Source organism: Drosophila guanche, unplaced genomic scaffold (genome assembly GCF_900245975.1).
Source record: "Drosophila guanche unplaced genomic scaffold, DGUA_6, whole genome shotgun sequence".
NCBI classification, from domain to species: Eukaryota; Metazoa; Arthropoda; class Insecta; order Diptera; family Drosophilidae; genus Drosophila; species Drosophila guanche.
Genome location: NW_022995745.1, coordinates 1,293,081 through 1,309,690, shown reverse-complemented (window position 1 = coordinate 1,309,690; position 16,610 = coordinate 1,293,081). Strand labels below are relative to the sequence as shown.

General features: G+C 48.5%; 5 protein-coding genes across 7 annotated transcripts in view; 4 read left to right on the top strand and 1 right to left on the bottom strand.

The window, feature by feature from the left end:
• The window catches only part of LOC117581394 (ubiquitin-conjugating enzyme E2 H), a 6,373-nt gene extending 5,035 nt beyond the window's left edge, over positions 1 to 1,338 (top strand). For 2 of the 3 annotated variants that reach the window (XM_034268536.1, XM_034268538.1), the window contains exon 2: positions 231 to 1,338. In XM_034268536.1, coding sequence (XP_034124427.1) covers positions 585 to 1,136 — 552 coding nt within the window. In that variant the 5' untranslated portion in view covers positions 231 to 584 and the 3' untranslated portion in view covers positions 1,137 to 1,338. The remainder of the gene's footprint in view (positions 1 to 230) is intronic. The other variant, XM_034268539.1, reaches the window with a different exon arrangement.
• Positions 1,339 to 3,318: 1,980 nt separating this feature from the next.
• On the top strand, positions 3,319 to 6,051 carry LOC117581387 (EF-hand calcium-binding domain-containing protein 1). The gene is made up of 4 exons (XM_034268528.1): positions 3,319 to 3,463; positions 4,978 to 5,332; positions 5,389 to 5,872; positions 5,926 to 6,051. The coding sequence occupies exons 1-4, from the start codon at positions 3,460 to 3,462 to the stop codon at positions 6,043 to 6,045; spliced, it is 963 nt and encodes a 320-aa protein (XP_034124419.1). The 5' UTR covers positions 3,319 to 3,459; the 3' UTR covers positions 6,046 to 6,051.
• Positions 6,052 to 8,240: 2,189 nt separating this feature from the next.
• On the top strand, positions 8,241 to 11,393 carry LOC117581386 (17-beta-hydroxysteroid dehydrogenase 13). Its single transcript, XM_034268527.1, has 4 exons — positions 8,241 to 8,390; positions 9,976 to 10,483; positions 10,555 to 10,737; positions 10,804 to 11,393. The coding sequence occupies exons 1-4, from the start codon at positions 8,371 to 8,373 to the stop codon at positions 11,065 to 11,067; spliced, it is 975 nt and encodes a 324-aa protein (XP_034124418.1). The 5' UTR covers positions 8,241 to 8,370; the 3' UTR covers positions 11,068 to 11,393.
• LOC117581378 (dynein intermediate chain 3, ciliary) lies at positions 11,239 to 13,467 on the bottom strand. The gene is made up of 2 exons (XM_034268516.1): positions 11,864 to 13,467; positions 11,239 to 11,810 (listed from the first exon to the last, which is right to left on the bottom strand). Exons 1-2 carry the CDS (start codon positions 13,400 to 13,402, stop codon positions 11,403 to 11,405), a joined length of 1,947 nt encoding a protein of 648 aa, XP_034124407.1. The 5' UTR covers positions 13,403 to 13,467; the 3' UTR covers positions 11,239 to 11,402.
• Positions 13,468 to 14,242: 775 nt separating this feature from the next.
• On the top strand, positions 14,243 to 16,179 carry LOC117581379 (nudC domain-containing protein 1). Its single transcript, XM_034268517.1, has 2 exons — positions 14,243 to 15,563; positions 15,628 to 16,179. Exons 1-2 carry the CDS (start codon positions 14,303 to 14,305, stop codon positions 16,110 to 16,112), a joined length of 1,746 nt encoding a protein of 581 aa, XP_034124408.1. The 5' UTR covers positions 14,243 to 14,302; the 3' UTR covers positions 16,113 to 16,179.
• The last annotated feature ends 431 nt before the right edge of the window (positions 16,180 to 16,610 follow it).

Genomic DNA, 16,610 nt, shown 5'->3' with positions numbered 1-16,610 from the left:
TTTATGATAACGAAGGTAGGCAGTAGGGTTAGATAGAGAGAAATCTAGGTAACAAACTAACATGGATGTGTGGTGCGCGTTGTATGTTGAGTGTTGGGGGGGGGGGGGGGGGGGGGTCAACTGCTGCTGCTCCTGCAAAGCCACTCAAATGTTAATTAAAATCCCCGTTATAGCCACAAAGATAAATTAGTATTCCCACATGCTGATACATTTCTCTCTCGCTTTTCTAGGCAGCCGCCCCTTAGCGACGTTTCTGATTGCGCTGGATTGTGTGTGTGAGAGTTGACGAATGCGGAGGAAGGAGCCGTGCAACAGGACGCGGACAGAAGGAGAATAGCACCACGAACAGGAACCGGAACAGCAATAACAACATTTACAATCTACAAAGCAAAACAAAACAAAACAAAACAAAAATAGAAAGTTAAAAGCACAGAGAAAGAAACAAACAAATAAACAAACACCGCCTTAGCCTTAGTGAAAATACAACGACAAGAAGAGGACAAGAGAGATCGAGATCGAACAGAAACTATAATATTCTTCAACCTAATCCAAAAGAAAGTCAATCAAAAGCTACAGTTACAAATATGTCGTCGCCCAGTGCTGGAAAACGTCGCATGGACAATGACGTGATCAAATTGATTGAATCAAAACACGAGGTCACCATTCTTGGGGGCCTCAACGAGTTCCATGTGAAATTCTTCGGTCCGCCGGAGACACCCTACGAGGGCGGCGTGTGGAAGGTTCGCGTCTATCTGCCCGACAACTATCCCTTCAAGTCGCCGAGCATTGGGTTCGTGAACAAAATCTACCATCCGAACATTGACGAATCGTCTGGGACGGTCTGCCTCGATGTGATCAATCAGGCCTGGACGGCCCTGTACGACCTATCGAACATATTCGAGTCGTTTTTGCCGCAGCTGCTCACATATCCGAATCCGGTGGATCCGCTCAATCGGGATGCCGCCGCCCTGTACCTGCACGAGCCGGAAGAGTACCATCGCAAGGTGGCCGACTATGTGCAACGCTATGCCACCGAGGATGCGCTGCGGGCGGCGCAACAGGAGCGAGAGAGCAGCGACAGCGAGTCGAGCATGTCCGACTACAGTGAGGACGAGGCCAGGGACATGGAGTTATAATATCGGTTTAACTCTAATCAAATATCATTAACATTAACGACAAACGCCTAATACTAAAGCTTTAGCGCAGCTCTTCTCCTTCTCCGTCTCCGTCTCTGTCTCCCGCTATCTCTCTCTCTCTATCTTTTCTCTCGCTCTGCATCTCTGCCTTTTTGGATATGACGATGATCTTTCAAATCAACAAATCAACAGCAAACGGCAAACGGCAACAAAATTATACATATATATATAAATATATATATATATCTAGGAATGATAATTGAATTTTAAGATAGAGAGTGATGCGACATGCACATGCATACCAACCATTATATATGTACACATATGTATAGATATATATATATATATATATATATATACTGTATGCATATATATATATAAATATATTTATATATATATATAAATTTATATTTAAGCGCAAACAAAACAAGATTTGAAAACTCTTAGTTAAGCCATTTAGTAGTTGATAAAAAGTAAACAAAAAGAAGGGAAAACCGATAACAAAGAAACGTTTAAGATGTTACCAGGGAGCAGAGGATCTCGTGTCGAAGCGAAACCGAAACGGAAAGGATCATACCGGAGAGGAGCATAAATATGAAGTGGAATGAAATGGTTCTAATAAGTAATGTACACACACGCAATACAATGTCGCCAGACAGACAGATACAAAGGCAAAAACAGCGGATCAAAAGAATATAACTGAAGTCGGAACAAATCGGATAATGATGAAACCAAAATTGCTTTTGGCCTTGGTCTGGCACTAAACAGACGATGACGATAACCATAACCATAACCATAACCATAAACATAAACACAAACACAAACTATAAAGCATAAAGCATAACAATTATGCTAAAAGTGCAAACGTATCGATATGAAATACCAATTACCACCATCAACAGCAAGTTCTGTATCATTATCCCCAAAGACCCACAATCCCACATATAAAGTATATTTTAACGAGACCCCCGAGCAAGGATTGCTTCTGACTACGAGCGAGTAGATCAACGAAATGTGCGACGAGTATTTTAAATTGTATGTTCTCGCTTGTGTGTGTGTTTGCCTTATTGGCAAATCGTCCCCGTTCTGTAGGCCCTTTCCAATTCAAAAGTAATTGTGTAGAAATCAGTTAAAAGCAAATTCGCTGAATCCAATCTGACTTAGCAGCCTTGGCCCTGGCCCTGGCCCTGCCCAGAAGCGATGATCGCAAGCGTAAAAGTAAACGTAAACGTACATAGAGAACTAGTAGACAACCAAGACAAATCCTAAAAGAATTGAAGCATTATGAGATACAATTAAACGTTGCAGTTCTTTTCTTGTTAATTAATATTATCCATACGGTTATTATGTAATGTTTTAAAATAGGATTCTAATGAGCGTGTAATTAAATGCAATAACTTATATGTCTAACTTATGCCACCTGTGTTTAAGCCAAAACAAAATCTGTTTTTTATTAACGAGTATCTTTTGTGTTTTTGGTTCCTTCATTTGGGGTCCAAATCGAACAGGCGAGAGATAGAGAGAGAGAGAGATCTGTCTCGCTCTCTGTTCTTGATAACTTTGTGCTTGATATTGGAAATGAACTAAGAGGATGCGCGGTGCAAGTCGGGAGATGATGGGCGAAATATACATACATACGATAGCTATAGCTATAGCTATAGCCATAGGCATTATCGATTACCGATCTACTGTACTATTTAGAGGTATTTACATAGGTATTACTACTAACTAGCCCTACGAACCGTATGTATAACCGTATTCTATGCCTAAGTTTACACTAAAACGCTGAGAAAATAAACGAGTGCACATTGTAAACTGGCTACAAAATATGCATAAATGAAACGTAATGGAAAGCAATCGACACCGAAGTCCGGCTAGATCCGGCTAGCTAGTACAGGGTCTGGGTCTGTGTCGGCTCACAGTACGGCATCAATTATACCACAAATGTTGTTACAGAAAAACAGAAATAAATGTTGACAATGCTGCCCGATGGCTGACGAAAGTTTTCCTTTGGGCTTGTCTCGTCTTGGCCGTGTTTTGTCAATAGTTTGCTCAGAGTTCGTAGAGTTCTTAGGGCGTCCCACCTACCCTTACCTACTCCAACTGCCAATGCCTGCGGACTGTCAGCACACACTTGGCGCCTTTCGGAGGCTCTGTGAACTGTCTTCGCCTTGGAAACTGAGGGAAAGTTGCCGTTTGTTGATTCCTTTTGTGTGTTGGAGCCGTTTGCCATTTGTGGATGTGCCCAAACGGGCCGAGGGACACGCTTTAACGCTCCTGCGTGGAGTCTATCGGGCGATCAAAATAAACAACAACCTAGACCATGGGTGCATATCTACTTTAAAGATCTTTAACAACAATTCTCTCTCTCTCTATCTCGCTTGTGTGTATGTGTGTGGTGTCTGTGTGGTGGGTGTGTCGCAGAGCAATTTAAACTTTAATTACGCCCTAGAAAGACGACAATTATCGTAGCATACATTGCAGCGCACGCTGCCTGGCTGCCTGACTTTCCACTCCTCCTTTTTGCTCCTCAACTGTGGAAAAATAACAGATGCCAAGAAATTACTTGCCTGCCTGTTGGTGGCTTTCTTTTTTGTGTGTGTTTTGTTGGCAACTGTACCTCCAGATCTTTGCTCCGTGCCCAAAGCTAACTCAACTGCTTGGACGGAGAGGTCTTGGCCAACTATCAGCTAACATTCGCCAAGTCCAAGTTCATGTGCATCTCTCTCTCTCGCGTCTGTGTGTGTGTGTGTGTGTGTGTGTGATGCACTGCCAAGTCCAAACATGTTTGATTTTCTGCCTTCAGTGCTGTCAGTGGACGTGCAAATCGAGTAAAAGCACCTGCAATCCGGGTTTGATTTGTTTGTGTGGCAACCGGGCAACCGGATCGGCTGGGGCAAATGGTTAAAAATCAACAAAATTACAAGACACACACACACACACACACACACACACACATGTGTACTTTGGTTCGTCTACGACACTGACACGCATCGAACACACAAATGGAAATGCTAATAAAATTATAGTGCCAAGGGCGGAGACGACCATAAATATAGACGGGCAAAAGCTATAGCCAGACAGAGTGTATGTGTGTGTGTGTGTGTGTGTGTGTGTGTGTGTACTCCCTCCCTCTGTGTTACTCCCCGTTACTCTTCCGTGGGTAATCACTAGATAATAACATTTTGCGCAACGGAATTGCATACAAGAGTCGGGAGTGAGGTGAAAACAAATGAAATATCGCCAGTTCGGGCACGATACAATAATGCAGTACGGGAAAACCCACCCTTAGCCCCACCACTCTCCGATAGAGTGAGAGAGAGAGAGAGAAAGAGAGAAAGAGTTGATGGGAGCACAAGAGAAGAATATGAGTGCACTGGCAGAAATCTCTCTTGACAAATAGAAAAGTCTTCTGAAAAGTGGCACCAGGAGTTTCTTTTTTTGTATCGCTGTTTTGGACACATCTACGCCACTTTTGATCCATAAATCATGGCCAAGAACCCATTTTACTGCCCTTAGATTGTAAAAAATGTTTCCCTCATGTTTCTCTCAGTGTACGCTCATTGCAGTCCCGCTGGCTGGCTAAAATGTGAATGTGCCATTAGCCATTACCCATTTGGCAGTAGGAATTTGCATTTTGGGCCTTTTGCCTCTTGCCTTTTGCCTTTTGTTTGCTCTCCCTTTGTGCCACATACTGACATATTGAAAGTGACTCGGGAGTTTGGATGAGCGTGTTGGCTTTGACACATAAGGAAGGAACAGGGGCTAGAACCCCAACCCAACAGAAACTTACACACAAAGTGGAATCATTTCCATGTATTGGGAATTTGTTTTGTTGCAGGCAAGGCAGGCGCCACCAAGGGTCGTTCGCCAACGCCGACACCCAATCGTGATAATGGTGGGGGCGTCACTGTAGGTGGAGCCGCAGCTGGAGGTGGAGTTGGTGGTGCAACTTCAGGTGGTGGCGGAGCAACAACAGCCGGCAGATCCACACTACAGGCGAACAAAACGATACTGAAAACGGTCTCCGTGTTCCTTGCCAGCGGCAAACGTAACTCGAGCAACCAACAGTCGAAGGCCGCCGCGGCTGCCCTGCAGAACAAGCGGCAGCTGCGCCAAAGGAGAATGGAGGAGCTAAGCGGCAAAATAAATCCAAAGCTGCTCGACACTCTACGCAAGAAGACGCGCTTCAGCAAGTGAGTTTCAGTTCCCCTTTGGTGCAATCCTGTAGCATGTCGAACCCTCGTTGCAGAGATGAATTGGATGCTTTGTGCCGCATCTATCGGAAGCTCGTGTCCAACTGCCAGTACGCGGCCAAGACGCTGGCCTCGAGCTCTTCCAGCGCAGCCATTGCCAAGCCCCATGCAGCCGTCGAGGGCATCGATCGCATTGTGTTCCGGGAGCTGTTGCACAGCACCTTCGACATTGTCACCGAGGAGATACTGATGGAGCGCATCTTCTGCAGCTGGGACAAGGCACACGAGGGCCTGCCGCTCCGGCTCGAGGGCTGGCTGATTGGGCTCTCGACATTTCTGCGCGGCACTTCGACGGAGCGGGCGGGCTTCTGCTTTCGGGTGTACGATCTCAATCAGGATGGATTCATAACCAAGGATGAGATGTTCACGCTGCTGCGCAACTGTCTGATCAAGCAGCCGCAGGACGAGGATCCCGACGAGGGTGTCAAGGATCTCGTGGAGATTGTACTCAAGAAATTTGACCTAGACAAGGATGGCAAGGTAAAGGTATTCCCCCTTAGGACTCCCACCTCTCTAAACGCATTTCCATTTAGGTATCGCTGGAGGATTTCATGGCCACAGTCAGCGCCGAACCGCTGCTGATTGAAGCCTTTGGCCAGTGCCTGCCCACGGACAGTGCTGTCGGCTCCTTTTTCTCCACGCTGCAGGTCTAAATCAAAGCCATAATTGTTGTATCTTGTAAGTTATTTGGGTAAATAAAGTTGTAAAGTTGCTGAGGGCTACCCAGAGACTCTGGAGAGTCTCTCATTGCAGCAGCGATCGCAGCTGGTGACCCCGATCACAGTTAAATCATTCGCTAAATTAGCACCGGGCTGGGAGAGGAGGAAGGAACTTCTATATAAAAGTACACCAAGTATGTGACACCAAACGCGGCGACACTTGATTAGAGTGAGAAGCTGCTGGTTTCGCTCAGAAGGTGACCCCGACCCATGCAGTGCCAGAGATATGCAATTCGTTTCTGCGAACAGTTGAGTGTGCGATCATTTGCACGTACATTTGTCCATCTATAATCTGAAGAAATCAACGGAGAACGGAGAACGGAGAACGGAGAACAGAGAACTGCGAACTGAGATGACACGGCGCTCGACATTCGTTTTGCGTCTTCGAAGGTTCGAGTTCCGTTCCGGTGTGTGTCAGTCGGCAGATCTAGTCATCGTCACATTTATGCAAGCGTCAAGTGAAACAATAAGCCGCCCGAGCGGTAGTCGAGCGGTTCGGTAATGCGAGCTAATTTATTCGATTAGCCAGTCGCATCCACAAAACACAGACAGAGAGACAGACAGACAGGCACAGGGCAAATGGTCACGAATCTTGTTTATCTATCGAGTGCATTCATGCAACGCCCAAAGCAAGCCACATGCCACTTGCCCGTGAAGCAACCCGCTGCCTGCACACTGAATATGCACACTCTGGAAGGTGGACCGGATTTGGCATAGAACCGGAATGAGTGCAACAGACACTGGCGGCGGCATTATACAATAGCTAAATAAAAAACGAGCACATACTTGGAGTGTTCGATTCCGATTTGTTTGAAACGAATCGAACCAAGAAGCTTCCACGCCGTCCTTGGCATTCAATTGTTGATCTTGATTGAATCCCAGGAATCCCAAGGAAGCCCATTGAGGAGAGACACTGTCTATAGATTGCTTTGAAGACATTTCTAGCTTTTCTTACTAACAAAATCTGTTGATATTAGACGTAACTTTTTGCATACTATACGCTCACATTCAGCCCTTTTTATTTGTATCTGGTCGTAGGTAGTATTGTCACACTTCTGGCTGGCTCCATTGGCATGCACTTGGTACCTTAACCCTGCCAGTAAATGGAAAGCGATTCATCATGCTGCCTCATCATCATCATCAAGCCACAAGATAAGCGAACAAATGTGAAATCTTATCGCTGGCTTCCGAATATCAACTCCGAATGAGCTCTAAAGCTACAGTGAGCTAAAGTAAGTGCCAATTAGACGCATTTTTGTTACAGTTTCTGGCCGTAATGACTGGCCGGAGAGTGTTTATTATTCTTTTAATGCACTTGCACTTAAGTGTGCACTTACGTGTGTATCTACACTCGTCATTTTGGTGGACAATGCTTGGGTCTTGGGTCACAGGCCGAAAGTAAAGAGATAGCAGCATTCAATTACACTGATAAGAGTGTGTTCTCGTTTTAACATACAAATGTTCTGTTAGTGCTATGTTATGTTTCTCCTATGTTATGTTAGTCCTCTGCTCTGTTAGTTGTTCCTATGTTATGTTGCTCCTCCGTTCTGTAAGTCATCTCTTCTGCTCCTCCTCTGTTATGCTACCCCTCCGTTCAGCTACTCCTCTGTTCTGCTACTCCCCTCTTCTGTTAGTCCGCTGTTAGTCACCGCGTGGGTAACGCCAACGTAAACTCTTGCCAGATCTTTGCTTGTGTGTTGGCGCAGTGCTTGAACCCTGCATTTTATGATTGATGATTGGTAGGGGAGGAGGAGACTAGTCATGGTTGCACATTGCATTGTTGTACTATTAATATCGGACTCTGATTAGCTCAAGCACACACAAACACACAAACACACGTGTTGCGCTCACACACCCACACACGCTGGACTAATCTGAGCGCGTCGTTCCATATAGATCGGATTGGGTCGTATCGCATCGTGTGTGATCGACATGTTTCGTTTGGAGTCGAGTAGAACGCTTCTGCTCGCAGCTCTCGCCGTGCAATCTATGTACTAGTGAGTGGGACTGTTAAAAGTCTTGTTAGTGTGTGTGAGTGTGTGTGAGTGTGCTCCCGCTTTGAGTGTGCTCCAGCTCAGTGTGTGTGTTCGTATATTTGAAATGGCATGCATGCCGCCACACGGTGTGGTGCGTAGTGTTTACTTTTTTGTCGAAACTCAGTCCGAATTCGTTAACAGCCGCTAACGGTTTGCTCTTGCTCCGCTCTCCACGATCTACCGCCAAACCCGAAAGATCCTTCTGACGCAAATCCTTGCCAACATGTCGAAAGTGTCGCAAAGGTCAGTAATATTTTAGAATCGTTCTTCGAGCTCTCCGCTCTGTTGGCAACTGCAAAATAATCTTATCATCGCGAACAAAAATAAACACACACAGAAAATATGCACATGGGAATTTGTTGTACAAATACAAGTTGTACACTCGTACGTTGAATTATAGCCTGTTCTGCTAGATAACACACACACACACACACACACACACACACACACACATTTTCGGTTCTCCGTGGTGTCCGTGCCGTTCCTTATCGAGAAAGCCAATTCCTCCGTGTGTTGGGGCCAGGGTTCGCAGGGTCCAATGGGGTCAGTGTCAATCGGGTTGCAAGTGCTGTCGTGATTATCCAGATTATTATTATTTTTATGATGCACAGATTAATTGGCAGCCAGCTTATTGAACCGAACCGGTTGGCTTATTTCGTTAACCTTTGGGCCATTGTGCAACGCACGACCACCGCCGCCAGGGGATGAATCTCCCTGCGATCGATTCGCTTCAGTTGCGATAGGCTCGGTGATTGCTGCCCATTAGAGCACGAACAAAAAAAGCATGCCAGATAAGCTGAGAAATTGTTAATTCAACAACATTTGAAACAAATGCTAGAACAGGAAACTGATTCAGGGATAAGTGCTCCACGGTTATTGCTTGATTTGAATGATTTGAATGCGAGGTTTAGGCAGGAACTATCCAAAAATGATAGAAAATTATTATATTATGCATAATTTACAATCTCCACAATCGACAGGCAGGGAAAAGTGGGGTTGGGTTTTATGGCCTATAGAGTGAGAGATTGCCCAAACATGGAATGGAAAACAAAATGCAGCGATAAGCGCGCTCACCATTGGCATTGTGACACTCATTGGGAGGGGGGACAGTGGGGCAGCTACGGTCAGGGTTGGTCAACTGATGGCACGATCATCTGTCCCATGCCCGTGGGTACATTCAGACAAATATCACATGTGGCTGGCTGGCTGATCTTTGTTCGCCTATGAATATGTGTCACAAGTAGCGAAAAAAAAAACACGAAACAAAAGAAAAACATCTGACAAAAAGTTTCGGCATTATCAAGAGATCTCCACGCAGCTGCAGGGCAGTAATTGTTATTGTAATGCGAGCACCGAACGATACCGGGGGTCTGTGCTGACCAAAGACGAACCCGGTAGCAGAGAGAGAGAGCAGCAAATGGGAGTCGGGGCGCCGCACCCAAACATACTCTTGCAGATCAATCAGTCAACAGTTTTGACAATATGTGGGTGGGTGGCTCAGCAAGCACTCGAAGTGTAAGGAAGAGAATGCAAAAGAAAGAGTATCAGTACATCAGCTGTTTGTCGCTGCCCCACACTCAAATTTTAGTAGCTAACGAGTGCCTGCTAATGCCAGCCAGCACCTAGATTATACTTCACTCCACTCCATTTGGGTTGACTTTCCACTTAATAATTATGATGTAATGCAAAGATCAAGGGTTTAATTAGCAGACGGCACGCACTGGCACTGCCACTGCCACTGGCACCCTGAACATATTCCACCGATCCACTGATCTCTCCACTCTACTCTCTCACTCTCCTCTTCTCTTCTCTGCACTCCTTTTTTTAGTGCTGGCAACAATGCTAACGGTACCAGCGCCACGAACAGCAGCGACATTTACAACATTGTGCTGCTAGTGGTGGACATTGTGTTGCTGCTCGTCAAGTTCTGGCTGGCGATAGTCGAGTCGATAGTTGGGCTCTTCCAGACAAAGCTGCAGGAGAATGTTAGCGGTAAATTCGTGCTGATCACCGGCGCTGGCCATGGCATGGGCAAGCAAATGGCACTGCAGTACGCCGCTCTGGGGGCCACCGTCATCTGCTGGGACGTGAACGAGCAGACGAACAACCAGACGGTGAAGGACATCAAGCAGAAGGGCGGCAAGGCCTTCGGCTATGTGTGCAATGTGACGAAGCGCGAGGAGCTGATTGAGCTGGCCCAGAAGGTGCGCAAGGAGCACGGCTTCATCCACGTGGTGGTGAACAATGCCGGCATCATGCCCTGCCATCCACTCCTGGAGCACACCGAGAACGAGATTCGTCTCATGTATGACATCAATGTGATTTCACATTTCTGGGTAAGTTTTTTGAGCGATTAGATTGATGGCTGATGGTCATTCTCCCCCACTCCCTCTCTCTTTCACTTTAGATGATTCAAAGCTTTCTGCCCGACATGATTGAGCGCAACGAGGGCAGCATTGTGGCTCTCTCCTCCTGTGCGGGACTCTTTGGCCTCATCAATCTGGTGCCCTATTGCGGCACAAAGTTCGCGGTGCGCGGCTACATGGCCGCCCTTGCCGAGGAGCTGCGCCAGAAGAATCCACAGAATAATGTAAGTGTTGGCAAACGGCCACCGGTGTCTGACTCCAGCTTGAGATTAACTGTTGTTGTTCTTCAGGTAAAACTGACCACCATTTATCCGTACATGATTGACACGGGCTTGTGCAAGAATCCCCGGTACCGCTTCCCCAGCCTGTTCCAGCTGATTTCGCCCGATGTGGCCGCCGCCTCTATTATTCAGGCACAGCGCGAGGGCCTCGAGGAGGCAGCCATTCCACGCAGCTATCTGGCGCTGGAGAAGATCGGACGCCTGGTGCCACGCAAGGCCATGCGATTGGTCAATGATTTCATTGACACTGGCGTCGACACGGACAAGCACTAGGCGGGCAAGCACATGGTGAACCACTCCACCACTTATTCACCACGCACATGCGCTAGAAAGGGATAGGCAGATAGAGAGAAAGAGAGGGAGAGAGGGAGAGTGGTGGGTAATTTCATGCTCACTCTCTCCGCCTTAGGTCTTAGAGCTTTAATAGTTTTTTTTTTGTTTTCCTCTTTATAATTAATTTTCCCTCAACTGCTTTGTGTGTAATCGCATTTGCAGAGTGTGAGTGCAGAAATGCTCAATTTAGCTGCTAATCAGGTTGTTACTTAAAAGCTTAATCGATAATTATGTGGGTCCTCAATAAAGTGTCGCCATAAATGTAATTTTGCCGCCTACTTGCCCGCAGGCGCGGCCTTCTTCTTGCCCTTCTTGGCCTCTACGTTGGCCGCATCTTGGGAGCCCACAGAGGCTAGGCGATAACGGTTCTCCTCCTCCTCCTGCTGGTACCACTCCTCGAAGACGGTGCGCTCCATGATGATTGTACGCTTGGAACGCTTGCGCTCCACATTGAGCAGCAGCTCCTGGAAGTCGGCAATGGCCGCGCGGAACTGCTCGTCGTCGTTGATGAGCTGCAGAAAGTCGTCGGGATTATCGGGATCCAGCTCTAGCTCAACATCGCTCTCATTGCCACCATTGAGGGCACGCTCCTGCTCGGCCAGCAGCTGGGTGCGACGCTTCAGTTTCATTTCCTCGACGCGTGCCTCCAGCAGTTTGCTGCGCAAAATCTCACGCTCAAACATCTGCGCGGGATAACAATTTGGCATCGGGAAGATTGAAAGAGGGCAAAACTTACGGCTGCCATGAGGGCCTTCTCCTTGCTGTTGGCCGATCTCAGGGCATGGTCCAGCAGGAGGATCTGTGTGTCGCCATTGGCCAGGGCAATGGCCAGCAGGGAGCCCTCCGGGCGGAAGACCACATCCCTGATGGCCGAACCAAAGTTGATGCTGTATACGGGCTGCCGCTGGTGCAGCAGCAGATCCCAAAAGTCCACGATGCCCGCCTTGTCGCCGGTGACGAAGACGGAGCAGCGGCCGGTGCTCCAGGCGCCGCACACGATTTGGGTCTTCTTGCGGATGTACATGGTGCTGGGCCCGTCCTTGGCCTCCTCGGACCACACGCGCGCCCGCCAGTCGCCCGTGGCCAGGAAGTTCTTCACGAAGAAGGGATTGCGGTGGATGCTGCGCAGGGGGCCGGCGAAGAGCTGATAGTGGGCCAGGAGCGTCTCCTGGGGCGTCATGCCCTTGCGATTGCCCACAAAGACGCAGCCCATGTCGCTGCCAATGATGAAGCGCACGGGTATGGTGTACTCGAACTCGAGCACCATCACCCCATGGGCATTGTGTCGATCCTGGCGCTCCTGCGGCATCGGCTCCAGCAGCAGCTCGTGCACCGGCATCATCAGATCGCGCGTGTCCCAGTGCTTGATGGAGCCGTCCAGGGAGCCCGTGTAGAACTCCGTGTTGGACTTGGAGTGCACCCAGCAGAGGGCTTTGGTGTTCTCGCGATGTGCCGTCTCCAGCGGACACATGCGCAGCGGCAGGCCGCTCTCGAAGGTGTTCCAGGTGCACACCTTGCCGGACCACGTGCCCCCAGCCAGATTGTTCTCGTCCTTGGGGCAGATCTTGGCGCGCGAAACGACCTCGTTGCAGTCGTAGTAGAGCAGCGGCTTCAGCGGATTGTTCACCTCCCACACGTAGAAGCCGTTGTCGCCGCCATTCCACGCCATGCCATCGCTCGGCACCAGCTTCTGGCCCGTGGCACGCATGCGATAATGATTCGAGAACTGCGTCATTAATTGCTTCTCATTGTTGGGCATCCAGTCGACGACGTTCATTTGGCGCGGCGGCAGCCACAGATCGTGGAACGCGTTCACGACGCGCGCCACAAAGCTCTGGGCCAGGTGCTGGCCCAGTTCGGGCTGCAAGTCGCCGAAGAAGTCCTGGAAAATGTTGATGGCATTGTTCTGCTCGGCCACTTGCATCATGGCGCGTATCATGTCGGTCACCTGAACGCCCCAGCTGTCGTCGCGCTCCACCTTCTTGCGGTGGCGCACCGTCTGCTCCTCGTCGTGGATGTTCAAGTCGCGGGGCCAGCCGCCCTCGTAGTGGTACATCCCGTGCTGCTCGTGTGTCACATTCTCCGTCTCCACGATGCTCAGGGCCATCTGCTCGCTGAGCTGTGTGACACGCATTGCCGGATCCCGCAGAATGTAGTTCAGGCGCTGCCGTCCACTCGGATGGACGCTGACCATTAGCTCGTTGCGATCCTGGAACCGACATTGGCGCCCAAACAGGCGGCGTGAACGCGAGAAAATAAATTGGTTCTGATACATGACGAACGGTGGGGGTTTAATGTTTTGTCTTTTACCGATCTCTGTATATAATGAATGATTTCCTACTTGTGTCAAATATCGTTGTTTGTTTCACTGTGAGATGAAAGCAAAAAAGCAGAGCTAACGTTGTTCATTTTTTCGTAAACAAAATTTAAGCTGCTGCTTCTTTTTGTTCACAGCGCGCCAACTATTCACACAAAACGCGTGTGCAGAGTTGCAGTCGATTGTATTTGTATCGATAGGCATATGTATCGTCCTTTTTCGAGATACGGTATATTTTGATGATTTTTATCATCGTTATCAGGTATTCCTTAGCAAAAGAAAGGAATAATTACAATGTAATTGAGTATAGGCTCAATTATGTTGTAAAGAAGAACTGCCCCCCAAACGACTCCGAGCTTATTATAATATTTACTTATGTTCCCTTGGTGCAATTTTAAGGAAAACAATAGAAATTATTTTCCTCTTTTGTTGCGCGCGGTATTTTTCAAAAATTTTAAATGACATCAGCTAATATACATGTGTCTCTCATTTACACATATTTACGTACTGAAGAAAAAGCTACCTTGCTTCCAGAAGGGGTGACATGAATGATTGAATGAACAATCCAATACAAGTTAGTATTTAAAATACTTAAATTTGATTCTGCAAACGGATTAACCTATTGTTTCAGTGTTAAAAGTCTTTGCAAGCTGGTAATATTAAATAGGACATAAAATCGTGGAAAATTATTTTAGTTTATGGTATATTTACAGTATATGTTGAAAGTGCAAGGGTATATTTCGGTATATTTCTAGGGGTCTGCCGGTATGCTTGATGGTGTGTTTATATTGTTTATTTCCGAATTTAACATTTTTGGCAACAATCTTTTGATCAGAGTGCATTGATTCCGTTCTAAACATGCCGGTGGTGGATCTAAAAGTGGATCGGAGCCTGATCTGCCGCAACTTCGATGGCTACAAGCTCTCGTTCGACCCGGTGCCGGTTATCCAGCAGGAGCTGGTCTCAACGCCACCGCTCAAGATGGTGCCGAACGGCGATCAGTACTCACTGCTGCACGCAGAGGCCTTCGGCAGGCACAACATACTCTGTCCCGATCCCTGGCTGCGCGAGAACTGCTACTACATAAATAAGAGCCGGCAGGTTGTCCTGTGCTCCTACGATGCCCAGGAAGGGCGTCCGCGCCAGCAGCGCGTGGTCCACACCGTAGAGGAGCAGGATCGTGGCGATGGCTACCGGCAGTCGGTCGGCGCCTACAATTACACGCTGCGCTTCGTCTCTGAAAAGTACTGCGTGCTCTGCGATGGCATCTCCACGTACTATCTCCTCGACACCGGCGATCGTTCGCGTGCCAGCTCCACAGCCGTTTGGAAGCTGCTCACCAGTACGCAGATTAATCCGGAGAGCTGCAATCGCGGCTTTGTGCTGTACGATGCTCGCCTGGACGTTGTCCAGGAGCGCAAACAAATTTCACTGATGGCCGGCCACGTGGGACGTCGGGTGTCGACACGTTCTGATCGTGCCGACACCTTCTACATAGACCTGACTTGGGGCTGCTGGACACAGGCGCTCACACCGAGCGACGCGTGGTCATACAGTGTGCGCGAGGAGCTGGATACGACTGGATCCATCTACTATTGTGCCTTTGAGCCGCGTGCCGAGTCCGTGGTCTTCTCCATAATTCGCGAGCTGCTGACAAAAACTCAACGGGAAGCCGCACTATCCGCTGCAGAGCAGCCCCAAAATGTCGTAGATGTGGCAGTGGCGGCTGCCCCACCATACACCTGGACGCAGACATTCGAGGATGTGCTGATCCGCTTTCGTCTGCCTTCGGGGCTGACCCGTAACGACTTCGACATTCGCAGCACCAACAGCCAACTGGAGGTCGAGTGCCTGGGGGAGATTCTCTTGACTGGAGCACTCTATGCCAGCGTGGACAGTGAATTGACCACCTGGACGGTTAAGGCTGAGTGCCTGGAGCTGACGCTGTTCAAGGAGCAGCAGCAGAGCTGGCCACATCTGCTCTCAGACGTGCAGGCCGCACCACCAGAGGGCGATGTGGATGCGTTCCCATTGCCGGAGCGCGCGCTGCCGATACTTAATCTGGAGGATCCCATCGAGGAGTGTGACTTGGGGCTTCCCGATGAAGACGTTAAGATGGGTGAGTCCTAGGGTCGATTTTCCATTGCTACGGACTATGCTAATCCCTGTCACTCCCCTCTCAGTGCGCTTCAATTTGGAAGCCATGGACATAACCCACACAGTTTTCTTGGGACCGACGCCTCCACTCTTTACAACGTCACTGCGTGCCGGTTTTCCGGCCGCCTTTGCCACAAGGCACGGCGTAGATGCCTCGTTGTGGCTGCCGGTGTTCCAGCCGACCAAGCCGGGCGAGTGGACGGTGCGCCATGAGGGAAATCTGCACGCCTTCGGGTATGTGCAGGCTTCCAAGGAGATGCGAAAGTTTACGGACTGTTGCCCCGACCTGGACTATGCTGTGATCTGCGAGGGCGTACGATACGTGCTTATCTACAAATCGCGCTACGACTCCGCAGGAGGGCTGCGCAACCGAAACGGGCCACAGGTGGTTATTGGGAAACATCATATGGTCTCCATCAGCGACGAGATGGGGGAAATACTGGGCCTCTCCACAGCCAGAAATGTGATTACCATTCTCACTGCGAAGGCAGTCCTGTACTTGCAGGTTTAGACTTTTAAAATACTTTCTGGCCATGTATACTTCATTGAAATTTGTTTGTTTCAAATGGATTTATTGGCCATAAACTAACAGTGTGGGCGGGGTGTTTTCCAACACTTGCCGCGCGAAAACATATGGAGAGCAGTGTTGCCAGGCCATGGACAGAGCAGTGGGGCTGATAGGGTTGCCAATGGTTGCAGGGGCACAACGTGACGACCATGAAGGAACTATATAAGGAGGTCTCGTCGGCAAAAATAAGCTGTACGTGAAATGTGCGAGTGAAAGGGCTCACGCTGCAAGTGTGATGGCAACGCCAAAGGAGTGTGCTGATTAACCATTTGAAGGCAATGTGAAAAAACATAATAATTGTTTCATAATTGAATTTTGAAAAAATTTGAAAAACAATTTTGTCCGCAACCAACCTTCCGCGTCGACAAGCAAACGAGCACTGAAAATAAGCAGAAGCAATGACTAACTCTGCCACCGACGAGACCTCCTTATAGTTGCTTC

Bases quoted from the DNA above. Each gene is read 5' to 3' on its own strand.
- LOC117581387 (XM_034268528.1), top strand. The intron at 5,333-5,388 runs GTGAGTTTCAGT...CCCTCGTTGCAG, and splicing joins AAGAAGACGCGCTTCAGCAA to AGATGAATTGGATGCTTTGT. The intron at 5,873-5,925 runs GTAAAGGTATTC...ATTTCCATTTAG, and splicing joins ACCTAGACAAGGATGGCAAG to GTATCGCTGGAGGATTTCAT.
- LOC117581379 (XM_034268517.1), top strand. From the start codon at position 14,303: ATGCCGGTGGTGGATCTAAAAGTGGATCGGAGCCTGATCTGCCGCAAC. The intron at 15,564-15,627 runs GTGAGTCCTAGG...CTCCCCTCTCAG, and splicing joins CGATGAAGACGTTAAGATGG to TGCGCTTCAATTTGGAAGCC.
- LOC117581378 (XM_034268516.1), bottom strand. From the start codon at position 13,402: ATGTATCAGAACCAATTTATTTTCTCGCGTTCACGCCGCCTGTTTGGG. The intron at 11,811-11,863 runs GTAAGTTTTGCC...TATCCCGCGCAG, and splicing joins AGAAGGCCCTCATGGCAGCC to ATGTTTGAGCGTGAGATTTT.
- LOC117581386 (XM_034268527.1), top strand. From the start codon at position 8,371: ATGTCGAAAGTGTCGCAAAG. The intron at 8,391-9,975 runs GTCAGTAATATT...TCCTTTTTTTAG, and splicing joins ATGTCGAAAGTGTCGCAAAG to TGCTGGCAACAATGCTAACG. The intron at 10,738-10,803 runs GTAAGTGTTGGC...GTTGTTCTTCAG, and splicing joins AGAAGAATCCACAGAATAAT to GTAAAACTGACCACCATTTA.